The sequence below is a fragment of the Musca autumnalis genome, unplaced genomic scaffold, assembly GCF_047663935.1.
Source record: "Musca autumnalis isolate F117 unplaced genomic scaffold, ASM4766393v1 scaffold_3, whole genome shotgun sequence".
Taxonomy (NCBI): Eukaryota; Metazoa; Arthropoda; class Insecta; order Diptera; family Muscidae; genus Musca; species Musca autumnalis.
The window spans coordinates 1,188,465-1,207,090 of record NW_027411866.1 but is presented as its reverse complement, the minus strand read 5'-3'; the positions used below and the strand labels follow the sequence as shown (position 1 = coordinate 1,207,090).

The following is an 18,626-nucleotide window of genomic DNA, read 5'->3' as shown; positions in this document are numbered from 1 at the left end:
AATTGGGTTGTAGGTAGGCGGATGAATAAACTCCTGGCTGCATTTGCAACCGGGAACATGGAAATAATTGTAAATGTTGAACATAGTATTTGGCATGTATTCCATTGCATTGCATTGCATGATGATATGTGTGGGGGAACATCAACTTTCATATAGAAAATAGTTTAAATTTGGCACACAAACACCACGCCGACGTCCGACGCCGGTTAACAACCAATTAAAGTGGGTTTGCATTTGACCAACAATGGATAGGATTTTCCGCAAAGGGGTTATTTGTAAATGAAATTCTGCATAAATTAAAAGCATACCCATGGGAGTTCGCTGTTCAATGTTTACTTTTGCATACCGTAGGGAGTATCAACATGTTTAGCCATCAACCTTTTTTTTAAATTCTACTTGAGATTGTATGGCACACAACAGGAAATAGTCATACAGAACAGAGAAATATAAAGTTTTTAAGTTTTTAAATTAAACGCAACAACAGCTTTTTGAAATACATTTTAAATTTTATGGTCATTCAAATGGTAAATTTATGTGACTTTAGAAACTACAGCTGATTGGGTTCGTGCAGAAAATCTATGAAAAAATGTGCATCATAAAATTATTGAAAACAAGTTAAAAAGCGTTAAGTTCGGCCGGGCCGAAATCGTTATACCTCCACCATAAAATATTCTGGACTAATATGGAATATTTATTATACCCTCAGCCTTTAGGCTAAGGAGGGTATATACACTTTGATACGATGAAAATGTGCCTCATCGAAATAATGGTTTTAGACCCCAAGTATGTTTGGACGAAATGTGTTTCAGACAATTTGGAGTCGATCTAGCCATGTCCGTCCGTCTGTCTGTCTGTCTGTCTGTCCTGCTGGCTGGAGCGCACGATAACTCTCGAACGGATGAACCGATTCGGTTCAAATTTTGGCTTTCGTAATATTTTTCCCAAACTTAGTTTAAGTTCGAAGATGGGCTCGGTCCACTCCATCCGGTACCTCCCCCACAAAAGTTCGAAAATGTTCGGAAAGTTTGTGCGCACGATAACTGTTGAAGGGAGTGACCGATTTGATCCATACTTTGTACAGAGTAAACTTTCTACCAGAGGAATATGAGGTTTTAATATGGTCTCAATAGGTCCACTCCTTCGGGTACCTCCCACACAAAATTTCGGAAAAGTTCAGTTTAGGGCCATCTCTCGAATCGCTTTGATTTTTGTTTTAGCAACATGTATTCACTGCCCTCCATACGACGGTACAAGTTTCATCAGGGGCAAGTCCATACTTCCTGAGAAAATAGCATGAAAGTTGCAAAAAAACCCCTATGACACTGTGTGAGGTGGTTGGAGAGCAAGATAACTCTCGAACGGATCTGCCGATTCGGTCCAAAATATGGCCTTAGTAATATTTTGTCCAAACATAGTTTAAGTTTGAAGATAAGCCATATCGGCCCACTCCTTCAGGTACCTTCCCCACAAAAGTTCAAAAATGTTCGGAAAAATTGTTCGTACGGTAAGTCTTGAAGGGAGTGGCCGAATTGGTCTATACTTTACACATCCTAATATATCTACCAGATATAGATCAGGTTCAAATATGGACTATACTTGTCCACTCCATCCGGTACGTCCCACACAAAATTTCGGATAAATTCACTTTAAGACCTGATATCGAATCACTTTGTTTTTTTGTTGAAGCAACTTGTATTCGCTGCCTCATTTACGATGGTAAAAGTTTTGTTAGGGGCAAGTCCATACTTCTTGAGCAAACAGCCCGAAGAGTGTAAAAACCCCCTATGACACCATATGTTGTGGCTGGAGATCCACTTCCATAACGGTCAATGTCGGTCCATTCCTTTTAGTACCTCCTCCGCAAAACTTTTGATCTTTAATCCTAATCAACATTTTTGTCTGTTCAAACGCCCAACATTTTTAAAACCCCCTAAATACATACGTATTTTGAAAAAAAAAATTGTTTCAATATACACAGGCTGAGGGTATATCTCTGTCGGCAAAGCCGACTGATACTTTTTTACTTGTTTTCTTTCATGTAACCACGGATACCCCAATTGCCTAAATAAGATAAAAAATTTGTCTTCAATCGGGCGGTACCTTTATATGGGGCTATATCAAAGTGTGGACTTACGTTGACAATTTTTGGTGGATTAGTTTTGTGACCACTGGGAACCTCAAACGTCGAATTCCAGATAGTTCGGTCAACACATGTAGCTAAACTCCTCAAAACACCTTAAATCGCAGTGTAACTTTATATGAAGGATATACCAAAACATAGACTATGTTTGTGGCTGTAACAAAACATGTACCTGTGCTAACAATTTTGTGGAGATGTTTTGTGCCCACTGGAACCCCAAATTTTAAATTACAGGTAGTTCGGTCAAAAAATGAAGTTAAAATCTCAAAATACCGAAAATCGGGAGGTACCGTTATATGGGGGCTATACCAAAAGGTGGACCTATGTTGAAAATATTTGGTAGAGATGTTATTGACCACGCAATCGTCAAATACCAGTTCGGTTAAGAATTGTAACTCAAAATACCGAAAATATGGTGGTACCGTTATATGGGGGCTATAACAAGACGTGGACCTATGCTGAAACTTTTTGGTGGAGCTATTTTGCGACCACTGGTAACCCAGTTAGTTCGGTCAAAAAATGAAGCTGAAATCCTCAAAATGCCGAAAATCGGGAGGTAACGTTATATGGGGGCTATACCAAAACGTGGACCTATGCTGACGATTTTACGTGGAGGTAGTTTGTGACCACTGACCACAGGTAGTTCGGTCAAAAAATGAAGCTGAAATCCTCAAAATGCCGAAAATCGGAAGTACCGTTATATGGGGGCTATATCTAAATGCCTAAATGAAGAACAGAACCCTTGTTTTTTAATTAATAGCTGAGAAACCTAATCAACACAGTCTACGCAGAATGCATTTATAGAACTGCCACAAATACTACTAAAAACTTTTGTGCGGGAGATGTTCTAAATATTGGGTAATTCCGGGTATCATATCTCGGTAAGTACTGTTTCCCCTCTATCAAAAAAAGAATATATATGCATTTTAGAGAGATATGAAAAGTCCAAAAAGTCCTTAAACTACACAAAAACAAACATTTTTGAACATTTGTGGGGGAGGTACCCGAAGGTGTTGTTCGATATAGACCTTTTTTGGAACTTGATGTACGTTTGGAAGAAATTTTACCTTGTGCAAAGATTCAGCTAAATAGGATAATCAATTCCTAAGTGCTCATTAGTAATTTTACTTGGTGAGTAGGGCTTTTTGGAGCTTTTGAATAATTACCTCAGCAAGCATGGAGTTGCTGCCGAAAAAAAATTGTACCATATTTTTTAACTAAATTTAATTAAATGTGGTGTGCTCCACAAAGTTAATGCCAACTAAATACAAAAATCTCAATAATTCACAATAAGAAAATGTTAAAAATAAATACCACAAATTAATTTGAAGATAAGCTAATTCCATCTCAACAAAAATCCCCCTTGATCTCATCTTAGCCACTTGATGAGATCATTGCTTTTGTGTATTATCGGTTTGATTTATTGAAAATATGTAGGTAGGTAGATTCAGTTGTGCCGTAATAATCGACGAGATAAGATGCAAACAAAAATGAGCTGCAATAGAGCTTTAATGTTTTGCCTCCTGTGTTTCATGGTCTGCCCTTTTGGGACTGGATCACGGACACCAAAAATATCAGCTACCGTATTAGAGGGTAAGGCACGGCTAATCGCTCGGCTCAATCAAAAAAAAATAAATATGGTTTTATTTTTATTGTTGTCAGGTTATCCCGATGAATTGGAAGTATCGCCATTTACCAGAGTGGGTAAAAAACTTTATCACATTGGCCAAAGCAAGGTATGTATCCTTGACATTAGAATGTTTACAGTAAAATTAGTAATTTTTTATTCGCTACTTTTCACAAAGGTGTCCTGGTTTAAAGCAAATTTGATTTGCCGCGCTATGGGCGGATACTTGGCCTCTTTTGACAATCAACAAGAATTCAATGAACTTTCAGAGCACTTAAAATCAAATTATCCCACGGATAGATGGTTGTGGATATCAGGATCTGATTTGCATGCTGAAGGGCAATTTTATTATTACAGAACTGGTGAACCAATGAAATATGCTGATTGGTCAGCGGGGCAACCAGACAATGCTGGCGGCAATGAAAATTGTGTTCACTTATGGTACAGAAATTCCAAATTCCAAATGAATGATTGGATATGTAACAAAGACGCATTCTATATCTGTGAAGCCGACAAGCCTAGTACAGTTGTGGTTAGTGTGTTTTAGAAAAAAAAAACGATTCATGGCCTGTTTCTCTAAGACGATTCGAATTCAAATTCGTTCGATTTACTACCAAACTCCTATTGTTGGACAAATGTTTGTTTGATTGAAAACAAAAATGAATCAAATATTTTTGAAAAAAAAAAAAAAATGATAATAATAATAAGAAGAAGTTTGGTAGTAGTTCGAACGAATTTGTATTCGAATCGTCTTCGTGAAACAGGCCGTCAGTTCCAAGTAATTGTATGCAAATGATGAAAGAAATACACACTTAAACAAAAAATAAAGAGATTTTCTAAACACAACTCTTAATATATTTTATTATGTGCATTTGAGATATTAGGACATCATTAGAATGGCTTCCAAACTCCGTTTAAAGCAGTGTCGCCCACAATATTTTCATCAATACTAAAGCATGTGGTAATGCATGGGTGAAGAAAAACAACCACATGATGTCCATCGTTTGTTATGAACACGTACACTGTACGTGAGAGAGAGAAGCAAATGCAAAAACAACAACTCACTATACTTCTTTGCAATAGAGTTGGGCAATTGAACGAACTAGTTCACGGTCCTAGTTCAAAAACGTATGAGTAACATCATACAAACTAACGTGAGATATTAAGTATACGCATTTTGTTCATACAAACGACCAGTGTCCAATGAACTAGATTGTGAACTAGGTCGTTCAATTGCCCAACTCTACTTTGCAAAGGCAGCGCGTTCCTGGTTTAAAGTACCAATAGGACAATAGACTGAATAATAGTCTCAATTTAAGGCCAACTTTTTCTTGGGACTGCTACTGAAATAGATTAATTCACAAACAATTCATCAAAAAGTTTCCTAATTTTTTTAGTTTACGATTTTATAAGCACCCCCAACCATTATAAACTAAAGCCATGCCGTAAAATTTAAGTTAATGTCGTTTTGTGGAGACTGAATCCCATCCTTTGTTTTTTAAGTTACATCAAATATTGACAAATTACTAAGAGTTTGTTGTTGATTACGAGAGCGTTTACCTAGTTCACGACGTACAGTGGATCCACTTGCATGGAGAAAGTGACCAAAAATATTTCCAAGCTAATACGCTGGTTACAGCTTTGCGCTGTTGCAAAAATTATTTTAAGAAACCAAGAGCGTAGCATTCTCCCCTATTCCCCCTTCTGGACGGGGTATACGGTATAAATTGTTTTTGCTGTTAATACAAAATGTCATGAACAAAAGAGTAGGTTATCTTATGATACAAAAATAGACATGGGGGAACAATACAATCTCCAAAACAACATAAAAACCAACCAATTTAGCAGTTTAATTATACCAACATTTTTTTCTGAAAACATTTTTAATATAGATCTTATAGCATTCTTCCTGGAAGACACGTATCACCCATGTTAAGTCATATTTACAAGATTTCTTGACCTTTCCATTGATGTCAATTATGTTAATATACGTGGTCAAATAACAGAGTTATACCCTAATATTTTTAAATTTTGAATTTTACCAGTCAAAAGCTTATACACAGGTATAGTGGTGTAGGGTATCACATAGTCGGCCCCGACCCGACTATAGATTTAACTCACTTGTTTTTTTTTTTTTTGCCAATGACTGGAACCACTGTTCGACGATTTGCAAGGAAAAAATGTCAAATCTCACAATTTCAAATTTAATGACTTGGAAAATTTTCACTTATATTGTTGTCTTTTCGGTTTTCATTCAACTTATGATGCAATAGAATAGAAAAGGAATTGAAAGCAACACATAATCATGAGTTTGTACAGCATGCTGGAAAGTGTGGCCATTCAATGTCTCATGGGAATTAAAAATGAATCTTCATTATTAAAATATCGATGTCGTCCAGTATTGATGATGGATGAGCGAGCTCCTAATTGTTTGCAATTTCTTGATGATAGGCAAACTCAAATCAATGCCAATAGGCCAGGCCAGCAAGAACATTATCAACAACAAGTCATTGACCAACAACCGGGTGCAAAGAAATCAAAAATGATAAAATGAAGGAGGGAGGGCACAACATCGGCTGAATGTTAGCATCAATGAATGAAAAATGAAAGTCTATGAATAGACACAGAGATGTGACACAATTATTTTTAAAGTTATATATGTATATAAATGAAATGATGCTTTCTCTTACAAGCTTACATTTGTAAATTTGGGATTTTGCAGGTTCTAGCCAACTTTATTTGTAATTTTTTTTTTGCTGGGGATTTTAAGTAAATGTCCAAGTAAACAAACATAACAAAAAATGAATTAAGAACATGAATAAATAGGAAAACATTTGTTGTTTTGATTTGTTATTCACTTCGCTAGTGGTTTTTATATGCAGGTACGACAATGATGCAAACTCTGTAAAATGCGTAAGTACATGCTATGCGTTTTCTGATTTAGCAATTCTTTCTACGACTTCAATTTTATTTAGTGTCAAATTTTCATGCTTTTTTCTCTAAAACTCAATGAGTTACAACTCATTTACTACGAGTTTGGCACAATTAAAAAAATGGCTTATGAAGCACTAGACCATGTAAAATCATGCTTGATTTTTCACCAAAATTATCACTGATATCTTGCTAGCTGTTCACAAAATATGGTCCAAGTACAGTCGAACTACTCTATAATGTAGGATTTGGCAAATCAAACCCTTAGGATGTCAAATTTCAATTGCCAACTTAAAAGGCGTTTTTCTCCAAACTAGATTTTTTGAGATATGTCACTCTTGGAGTAAATGAGCGATATGTGGATTAAGTATGGTAAGCATTAATTTTCCCAATAGTCGAAAATAATTAAATTTATTAAAACAACTGGAAAGAAACAGGCCAAATGCAGGGAAAAGAATCATCATTTGAGACGACAAATTTTGGAATTTTCGTGCTTCTTACAAACAACCGCTATTTAACAATTTAACAATTGCAATATTCCTTGTAAGGATTCTTTGCTTATTGTTTAATTTAACCTTTCATCTCTTACTTGTGACCCCGATTCGCATCCATTTTGCATGCCAAAAGAATGTTGCATGCAAACATTTTAAGTGAGTTGCGGAGACACGAAAAACCATCCTTGACTGGTAAAAACGAAACAAAAATGGTAAAGTGAATGCTTTCAGAATGGCGACGTTTAGTCTAGCACCTAATGGTCGGCTGCTGCTGCTGCAAAGCAATAAAAACCATTCAAATAAAAAAAAAAAACAGAGAGATAATAAATGAAATTTTAAAAGTAAATTTGATTATGAAGACAAAGATGATTGAGGATAATTTCTAACTTCCAATGACACATCATATAATGTAAAAAAGACTGGGGCCTAATTATGTGATTCGATTCGATCGAGAATTTACTCGTGAATAAGTTTTCGACACGAGAAAAAAACGGCATGATAAGACTCGATCGAAATCACTGATCGAATGTTTCGAGAGTAACCGGTAATCGAACTATGTGTTCTTTGGGGAAAGTTATGAAGGTAGACGTCAAAAAATGTGTTTATTTCAAATCAAAAACTAAAAAACAAAATTATGATTGAAAAAATGTAAATATTTGTGGAATTTTTTGAACAATACATTGAATAATAATTTCGGAATGAAGTTGTGCTAAGAAAATATGAAAATTATTAATGTTTGCAAAATTGTTTTGTCATTCTTGTTACAGATTGCTAATACATCTACCTTAATAATTCTCTCTCAAAATAAATGAGAGAATTTGGTGGGTGTTTTGCATTAGCCTCTCTGAGAGAGTATTTCCTTTGGTAAACAACGGGGGATGAACTATGTATTTAAAATGCACTTTATTAAAAGTTGTTCACCTATAAAATAAAGCCTATTAATATTAAATAATTTTTTGTTTTGCAGAAATGCTTATTTTTTCAACTTATATTTTAATGACTGCAAACACTAATTTTTGGTTAATGATATGTAGCATGCATATGTATTTATTTTAATTATAATTTTATCACAATTTCTTAAAACGACTGAAAAGGACTTTTCCCAATTTCTCTTATTTTGTGTAAAAAATGCTCACAATTATTTACTAATATCATTTTTCCTCTATAAACCGTCAATAAACAACAATTTTTTACATTTTAAACACAAATACAATAAGAAATCTTTCATTTTGTTTGTTTACGATAGGCCATTTGGCTACGAGAAATTACTCGCAAATTTATGCTCAATTTCTCGATAATTTTACTCGATAACGAATGTTGTCATCCCAACTTTGAGTACTCGGGTCGAAACAACTCGATGTCGAATCACGTAATTAGGCCCCTGCTCTTAACTATGATACATTGAGAAATTGCTACTATATATAAACATATCGTCATTTACTCAAAGAGTGGCACAACTCAAAAAATGCGTATTCTGAGTTAACTGCTATTTGTTTTTCGACTGCTTTCTTGGTCTTGTCTCAAATATGCAACTCATTTACTAGGAGCTTGGCATTAATAAAAGAAAACTATTTTTTTGACTTTATGTAGCACTATAACACTTCAAATCATGCTCGATCTTGCACAGAATTTTAGCACTGATATCTGGCTAGCTTTTCGCAATAGATGATTCAATTATTTACTTTATTTTTTTTTTTTTTTTTGTAAAAATCTTTTTAAGTTGGGAAGTCAAACATATATCTCCAACTCAAAACGCGTTTTTCTTGAAACTGAATTTTTTGAGTAAATGAGCGAAATGCATGTACGTAGAAAGGTTATTGAAAACAATTACTTTCATACGATTGCATGTAAAATTACTGTTGGTTATTAGCAGAAATGTTTTGCAATACTGGGCAATCGAAGGTGATTTTCATTAATGATTAGAGGACAGCCATAAAAAGAAACGTCCAAACTACACCTTCTTTAGCCCAAATCCAGAACAAAAATCATTTGGTGAAATTGTTTATAACATAATTTGTACAATATTTCTGAATCAAGAAAAAGGGACTCACTCAAGCACACTTCGAGTCCTCAAAACATGCATTTTTCAGAACAAATGCCGATATCCTGAAGGGGCCGCCATATTCTACTGTGGTAAATATTCTCTAAAATGTATGGGGATGGCTTCTGCATAAAAACCTACAACTCTGGTAGAGAGTACGCTTCCAACAATCAACTTGTTGAAGGAATAAGACAACCCTTGTCAAGCATTAAACTTGATTATAGCACTCATTGTCAAAAGCAGGATATACGAGTATATATACTTTTACTGAATATTACTGAAAGTACTTCGTTTTTAATATAGAGTGAATATGTATCGATATTCTAATGCAATCTTTATGTAAACCCAAACTTTTGAGGGGGGTTGTATTCAAATGACCCAAATTTTGTACTTAAATTTTTTACTTTATATTGATTTCGTCGTATAATTCTATGAGAAACTTTAACTTTATGATTTTTTTAGAATCTAAGTGCATATTTTCTATCTTCTGAAAATCATTTAGGACTCGATGACAAATTTCAAGAAAATTAAGGGAGGTTTAGCCGTAATTTTTCAGGAGATTCCTCTATCTTTCCTTCAAGTCCTTGGTTTTAGCTGGCTTATGTGTTTCACGAAATGTATTATTTCCATACTTTCGTGACTTTTGCTCATGATTTCAACTATATTCGACTAAATATTTAAAAATATGCCAAATTTCCTTTCATTTCTGACGTTTTTATAATAAAATATAACCAGTTTTCTCTTTTCTAGGATAGCGTTTGTCCTTAGCGCTAAATTTTAATAATTTGCTATACAATATAATATTTTTACACACAGGAACAATGAAAGGTCGATAATGACGTGTTTTTGGCAAAATATTTAACAAAAGTTACAAAAACCGAATATTTTTGAAGCATAGAAAAGAGGGTTAACAAACTTTTTGTTGTTATTCTCGCTTATGGGGTTGCCGTGGATCCATGTTATATACATTTCTTAATAGCCACAGGACCAACATTTTATTATGTATTTGGTTTTTTGTTTATTGGGTATGGGCTTCTAAAATACTGAGGTGTTATTATTGGTAAAAGAAAAAACCGAATATTTTTGACACTCACTGTACATAACAAACAAATATGAATACAGACGAATGGCCAAGTTTACTCCAAACACATAAAACAAAATATCAAAAAAAACTTAAAATATTTCATATTTTGTATAATTCAGAAAAAATGAAGGTTGGAAAAAATTTGGTAGTGAGTGCTATTCAAGTGAGCGGCAGTGTCTGTATGTATGTTGGTATGCAGGATTTGCAAGCAAACAAACAAATCTTAAGAATTCATGTTCCTGTTTCCTCCTCATGACATTCATACATAACAGATGAAAGCACTGTAGTTCCTCATTGTTTTTGTATGGCCCCAAGTCATGGGCGAATATTTCATCATGATTTTACGTATTCTTCTCTAACAACAATTTACTCCTTATTTGTGACATTTTCAAATCAAAATATTTATAAAATGTTTATTTTTGTTTGAAATTCTACATCAACGGGGTAAGTGTTCAGCTTACAAAAAAATAAATAAATAAAATAACTATATCCTTTAAACATGCGAAATGGGTGAAGTATCCCTATGTCAAAGACTGTTAATTGATACTTTGGGTAACATACAATTTCTCTGTAACTTATTATCAAGAAACAACATGTCATAAAAGACGACGTTTCTATACAGATTCTAGTTTGACTCCACTATAGAATAACATAATTTTCTTATATAAAAAATTGTTATGAAAATGACTTGGAATACGTCACTATAATGTTGTAGACTGAACAATGAATGAATTTCATTAAATGGTAAAACTTGTCAACATTTTACAAAGTCAAATAGATTGAAATCTGTGACCTTCCTAAAAAAGGTGCAATCTATGTGTGTGATATATTCCAACATTTTTTTTGTTCAATTTTATTGCTGGTTTCATAGGTACTACATGCATATTTTTGACAGCAGCTCCCGCAATGGCAATGGTATATTCGCCATTGAAGTATGTCTCATAATGGGAATTGATTTGCAATGTTTCTTAGAAATAAACGGAAATACGACAAGTCTCATGGTAACAAAAACGGAAATACGAGGGGTGTTCCGCAAAAAAGTTCCTTCGAGTATATAACAGAAAATGTAGACGTAACTCATTTTTTGTCGCCCCGGTAGTTGGGCATATTTTTACTTCAAACGGCAATTGTTTAAAAATTTTACTTTCCCGTTTACATGGAACTATATATGCCAAAGGGTAAAAAGGACCAGATGCTTTAAAAGCAGGACATTGCCATTTGTTTATGTGGATCGCGTGAAACTATGCTAAAGCTAGACAAATTTTCCAAAAATTCTATAATTTACTGGGACAAAAATTCACTGGTCAGCAATTTTCCGCAATGCACTTATCCTTTGTTTATGTATAAATGGAAGATATTGGTTCATTCGCCTTCCTCCTTATCACTAGATCAGTATTGTCTTTGCAGTGATTTATGTCTTTCTAGGAAGGCGTTTAAATTTTATAGAGTATATATGTGTGTCCATAGACCTACAGCGAATATAGTTTATGCGTTTTGTCATTGTTACTTAAAAGGATAAAAATCTTTATTGGCGTCACTATTGTGGCTGGTTTTTGTTTTTTTTTTTTTTTTGCTCTTTGTTTCCAGCCACATTGACAAAACAACGCCTCATTCTATAGCCAATGTTCCATCTATGTCCCCTCTTTCAAAACACATCCTCCTTGTTCATGGAAATTCTGGCTCAATGGGGTTCGACAGATTTCCCAGCCTCAATGTATTTAGCACTTGACCTAAATTACTTCATTTTTACATTACAATAATGAAATGTCGCCAGCGACTGTCAGCCACCAAGCAAGCGATAGACCAAACGACCAAGTAGGCCGGAAAAACAACACCAGCGAAATTCTGTGAACAAAAAAACAATACCAAGGCAAATGCCACAAGAACAATGGATGGGGGTAAGAAGTCCCTACGAAATTAAGCCGCCAAAAAAAGCAAGAAAAACAAAGAAAAACTTCGTAAAATGACTTGATTTTATCATAACGATGAATAACTTTCTGGGTTAGATGAGGTCCAAAACCAAGTGAATAGTGCGGGTTACCATGTTACTGCTATACTTTGTACACAGTTAGAATTGAAAAAAAGAACAATAATGTTGGCCTTGCTAAAGATGGAAGTTGGTAACATGAGTAGATAATGGAGTCTTTACAACATTTTCTTAGAAGAAATAAATAATATGCTTAATAAATGTTTTCGTGTGTGTGGTTGTTTGGAAAGCCATTTCAAACGATCATTTTTCGAAGCCTATCCCGGTTCTTGAAGAGCCCTACGAACATATTAGTTTTATCCATTCTGCTACTAATATTTTGGTTAGGCTCCATAAACTTTTTTATTTTTTTTTAATTTAATATATTTAAAAATATCAAACAAGCCGAAAGGAAAACATGAATATGGTGTGAAATAAACAAACTTGTGGCTTAAAGCCTACAGAGATGTGAGGTAGTACTTTCTGTTTTATATTAACGAAGCCTTGGAGCACTTGTCTGCTTTGCTATCAAGAACACCACAGCAACTTTCAAAACCAGAAGACCATTCAAAAAGTTTTTATTTTGTGAAAATTAAGAACAACAGCTCCTCCAAGTCTCAAGGTGTGTGTGCAATTATGTGCAGCAAGGTGGGAATGACAAGTTGTGTGAAAGATTAAATAAAATAGTTACAAAATGATTATGGTCTTCATCTTGACCTGTGTTGTCTTCAAACAAATATGTACTATAGAACTGATATAAACTTGATGAGTATGACATGTACAAGAAGATTGACAACAAAAAATTTAATTGATTGGAAGATAGGGTGCATATGAGTAATAGCGATAAACAAATAGTTGCGTTCAACATCCTTCCTTCAAATACAATAAAAAATCAATTAAACTATTGCAATTATCCACCTAACAGGACCTTAATTATACCCTACGGCTGATTTTGGCTCAAAAGTTTGTAACACGTCGAAATATTGGTCGTAAATATTATATGAATATCACGAGGAACTGAGTTGATATGGCTATGTGAATTCGTCTGTCCGATTTAAACTTTGTAAACACGCTAAACGTCGAAATTTGTATCGCCATATTTGATGGAGATTGGGGTCCCATAGGGGTAGACACCTAGTTTTGGGGAGGTTGGGGAAATAGGCATATTCTTAGTCTATGTTAAAAGTATACCCAAACCAAAGACTGTCAATGAAATTAACGCATGATACAAAGTCGCTTGGCGTAAGACCGGTCAAACAACGAAGATATTGCAATAGGAACTTATCCATACTCTGTTCCATTTCTGAAATTGTTAATTTCGTTTTAATTTCTAATAATAACTTCTAATAATAACTAACCAATCTTTTTTTGCCTAAACAATATTTATTACCGTTTTTATCTTCACTTAACTTAGAGGACAAAAGTGCCTACGAAGATGACAAATATTGGTTTTGTATTTTTGACAGCCATTACTGGCGACAGTCAATTTTAGAGATTAGTGCAAATCTTTGCCAAATATATATCGAATGAATGAGCTTTGTTTTATTTTAATTTCGTTTGAGATGATTTATGCTGGTGCTTTGATGCCTCCCAAAAATAAGTGGTAATATACATATACATATGTATGTAAATAAATAAGTTATTGTATTACACACTGATATGTGATAACGCTTTTAAACATTATATCAAGATGTTAATTTATCAATCAGTATACTTTACACCCACTCTGATAAAAGTGAATTTTAAAGAGCTACTTTTGTTAAACCGTATGAGATTTTATTTCTGTAGTAACAACCTTACTTTACAGTAAAGGGATCAATACATGGTGTAAGAAGTAAGGTGTTTGCATGAATTACAAAAACTAAAAAGTTTACAATAACAACATTAGCGGTGTTCACTAATGGTTGTAGATATGTAGCTCTTGTATAGGGTCGTACTTGTACTAGGGTTTTTTTTTATAACCATGACGGAATAAGAAGGTGTTACATCGATAACAATAATCGGACAATTTACCACACCAAACGTCAAAATTTGTTCACAATAACGCCTTACTGTGAATTGCTTGTTTACCTTTTGTATGTAATTTTATTCACAATAAAGCATTTTTACAACTAGTGTGATAATCAGCTGTTTTTGCCGTTGTACCTGTATTATTGTGCCATGTTTACAACGATGTGTGATTGTCTTTTTTGTGAATATTGTAAACAAATCAAAACATCTCAGACTCATCGTCAGTCGTTATTTTTATTTCAGTTTATTTTACTTTTTTCTAAAAAAATCAGCTTTTTCTTTCCCTCAATTTTTATACCCTCTAGAGTCCGCAATAATTGAGCTAGAACGCTATATTTTTGCACCCGAGTGTCTTTTTTCCATAGGCAGGTCAAGTTCGAAGATGTGCCAAACTACCTGTAATTTAACATTTGGGATCCCCAGTGTAGCTCAACCAAAAATTGTCAGCATAGGTCCACATTTTGGTATAGCCCCCAAATAAGAGTACCCCCCGATTTTTGGTATTTTGAGGAGTTTAGCTACAATTCTTAACCGAACTACCTGTAATTTGAGAGTTGAGGTTCCTCGTGGTCCCAAAACGCTTCCACCAAAAATTTTCAGCATAGGTCCACGTTTTTGTATAGCCTCCATATAACGGTACCTCCCGATTTTTGGTATTTTTAGGATTTTAGCTACAATTTGTAACCGAACTACCCGCAATTTGACAGTTGAGGTTCCTAGTGGTCCCAAAACGCCTCCACCGAAAATTGTTAACATAGGTCCACGTTTTGGTATAGCTCCCATATGACGCTACCTGCCGATTTTCGGTATTTTGCGGATTTAAGCTATAAATTTTAACCGAACTACCCGCAATTTGACAGTTGAGGTTCCTGGTGATCAAAAAACATCTCTCCCAAAAAGTTCAACTTTTGGTATAGCCCCCAATTTTACCTCCCAATTTTCGGTATTTTGAGAATTTCATGTAGTTATGTTTTGACCGAACTACCTGCAATTTAAAATTTGGGGTTCCCAGTGGTCGCAACACATCTCCACCAAAAATTGTTAGCACACGTCTACGTTTTGGTACAGCCCCCATATAGCGGTACCTTCCCATATTCGATATTTTGAGGATTTTACCGTTTTTTTTTTTTTTTTTTTGAAGTTCCTAGCGGTCACAACACTTCTCCCCTAAAATTGTCAATATAGGTCCATGTTTTAACGGCACCTCCCGATTTTCACAAAACCTCTCCACTGAGCATTGTCAGTATATGTAGGTCCAGGTGTAGGCGCCATATAACGGTCCTCACGATTTAAGGTGTTTTGAAGATTCTAGGCGCCATATAACGGTACCTCACTATTTTAGGTGTTTTGAGGATTCTAGCCACATTTTTTGAGCGAACTACCAAAAATTGTTAACCTAGTTAATGTTTTGGCACGTCCTCCATATAAAGTTAAGGCCTGGGTACATAAGCTGCTTTGCCTGGTTGCCTTGCTTTCCTGCTAAATTTTTGACATAATAAAAATAAAAGAATAAAGGAGGCCGAGCAAATTTCGAACTGGGTTGCCCTTTTCTTTTTTATTCTTTTATCAGAAGCAAGTAAGGCAACCAGGCGAAGCAGCTTATGTACCCAGGCCTTAACTCCTCGATTTAAGGTGTTTTGAGGAGTTCGAGGTTGCCAGTGGTCACAAAACTAATTCACCAAAAAATGTCAACGTAAGTCAGCTATGCACAAAGCAGTACTCTAGTGTCGATTCACGGCACAAATACTACAGTCACACATGTTATTTTGTGCATCATTGACGTAAGTCCACACTTTGATAAAGCCCCATATAAAGCTACCGCCCGATTGAAGACATTTTTTATGTTATTTAGGCAATTGGTGGTTACAAAATATCTCTACCTATAATTGTGGACAGGAAAGAAAATAATTATTCCATATTAGTCCAGAATATTTTGTGGTTGGGGTTATAAAATGTTCCGCCCGGCCGAACTTAACGCTTTTTAACTTGTTTTATTTTATTTTTTTTTTGCCTTTTTCACTACAAAAAACAATGATAGAGCAGCGGGTTCTGCCGTACCAGATTGACCCGAATCCATAGTGTTTCTGCCAGCGGCTGCTAAAGGGTAGTACACATCATCATTCAAAATTGACAGTCAACGCACTTTTAGAACAATTTTCTAGCAAATAAAAACTTTTGTTTAGCTAAAATTTTTTGAAATGCAAGCAATAATTCAGCTAGACTTTAATATTAACGAAATAGACCTATTTGACTGTCAGTTTTGTTGGCCAGTGTGTACTATGCTTAACCCAGCAGCATACCTATGCTTCTACGTGGGTTTCATGCTGCTACAATAACAACAAGTGACACAAAACAATCAGCTGTTCTACACCCTTGTAAATATAAAGCACAATAGTTTGCAATACTTTTTGGTGAAGTGAATTAACAACCCTGTGGTAAATAAAACATTCATGTATTTTGTTGTTGTGGTATTGCAAACAGTCGTACATCTAAAATATTAACAAGATGTAATAGATTCGATTCGATTTTAGACATAACGTGATACGTTCTATACTTAATATCTTTTTTACGCCGCGCTTTATAGAACAGATACGAAATCTATTGATAAAATTTGGAATATACTGGGTAGATTAGAGTAAGGCAATGGGTCTCCCGCTCACAACCTTATAGACTCTAACTGGTGGTAGGCATAAGTAATTTTACGCTCATGGTAGGCCCATTGCCTTACATTGGGGTAGATCCAATAAATTATGACAATTTGGCTTACAAAAGAAAAAAAGTAAACAAAAAACCATCTGATTGACACTTGTAACACCTTGTCTACTGCACAATGGATCGATACTTTTAAATTCACTTGTGCTTTGCCTTCTCTACGCGATAATATTTAAAGATGTAAACAACTTACAAATAACTATTCATTTTTTATGATAGAAGCCCATTTTTATAGACAGACATAGATACATACATATATAATATGAAGAATAAGATTTACAAATGGAAGATACATCTTCTTATCATTTATGTACGACAGTGGAATACTGATAACGAAATGGCAAGAGGGGGTAAAATAAAAATAACAAATCAAATTACTTTGTAAATATTTGCAGTTTTTCCTAAATGGACGAACAATAACAAAGTAAACTGGTCACTGCACCTTCATAGATTCCTGCAGAAAACAACTGAATAAATATAAAAAAGGCAACATTGCGCTTTAGGGGAAGCAGTACGTGGGCTCATGGCTTCAAGGAAACAATTTTAACGAAAGAAGACGCTTACAATTAAATATTAAATGAATAAATGTTGATATTTACCGATACATGACTGACTCCTGTAGCTACTGCTCCGGTCGATTTAATCCTTTGGAATAATTAGCTTCAGCTTCTTCTTTAGAGGATCCCTTTGGTAATTATGTGATTTTCGTTTAATGTATTATTGTTTTTCTTATTTTAAATATATCTTCATATCATCATAAAAAAAAAACAATATAATAATTTTATTCTAATGTATAAAAGGTCAAAGAGGTCAGTCAATAATCACAATCAACACAAATGTAAAGTTTTCAATTATCCCCCTTAGAATAGAGGGAACCAACAACACTTTTAATTGCATTGATTGATTTTTTATTTGCGGAAATATGAATGTCGTTACACCTTGCTTTTCCATTCTCATTATGTGGTATTTTTTTTTATACAAAACCAAACCATTGACAGGGGTGACAGGGACGATGTACAGCAACAAGAATGACATCGAAACACTGCCAATGTTAATATCTTTCACCTTCAATACATTTTCTTTTTTGACATCGTCATCTTCTCTGTTTTTTACATGCACTAGACACAAAAGCGAATTACAGACCTCCTACTAAATTACAAACGTATTTGTGTGCCTGGGTTTGTGTGCTCTTCAACTTATACAATATATGGCATAATCTCTTAAAAGAAATCACAGCCTAAAAGTAGGCAAACAGAAGAAACGTACCAAATGATTAGAAATGCAAACAAAGGGAACGAACATTGAGCTGCAAAGGGCAAAGAATCTGCGACCATAAAGATGATGATAATATATACATGTAAACCGACTAAATAACTAAGCCCTTCCAATAAGACGAAATTAAATGTAGTTTTGTATTTTAAACATTAAAATGTTTACTTAAATTAAAACTATTAAGAATAAAAGATATAAAAAAACATTTCTTTACGTTTTTAGAAACAAATAATTTCCCCTGTTTTCGTCTGGTTAAGTATAGTACACATTGACAAGCAAAACTGACAGTTATCGAGGTCTATTTCGTGAATATCAAGGCCTAACTTTAAAATGTCTTTTGTAATCTCTA

The 18,626-nt window shown here is 34.4% G+C and overlaps 2 protein-coding genes across 12 annotated transcripts in view; one reads left to right on the top strand and one right to left on the bottom strand.

The window, feature by feature from the left end:
* LOC141397610 (sex-lethal homolog) overlaps positions 1-18,626 on the bottom strand; it is a 79,898-nt gene that overhangs the window by 53,965 nt on the left and 7,307 nt on the right. For 4 of the 11 annotated variants that reach the window (XM_073974139.1, XM_073974138.1, XM_073974135.1 and 1 more), the window contains exon 2: positions 17,605-17,749. The exons of 6 other annotated variants lie outside the window; for them this stretch is intronic. In XM_073974139.1, the coding sequence (XP_073830240.1) occupies positions 17,605-17,612 (8 nt within the window). In that variant the 5' untranslated portion in view covers positions 17,613-17,749. Of the gene's footprint in view, positions 1-17,604; positions 17,750-17,943; positions 18,132-18,626 lie in introns of those variants that run through there. One more of the 11 variants, XM_073974140.1, reaches the window with a different exon arrangement.
* LOC141397614 (C-type lectin 37Db-like) lies at positions 3,578-4,619 on the top strand. Its single transcript, XM_073974144.1, has 3 exons — positions 3,578-3,733; positions 3,803-3,876; positions 3,946-4,619. Exons 1-3 carry the CDS (start codon positions 3,619-3,621, stop codon positions 4,312-4,314), a joined length of 558 nt encoding a protein of 185 aa, XP_073830245.1. The 5' UTR covers positions 3,578-3,618; the 3' UTR covers positions 4,315-4,619.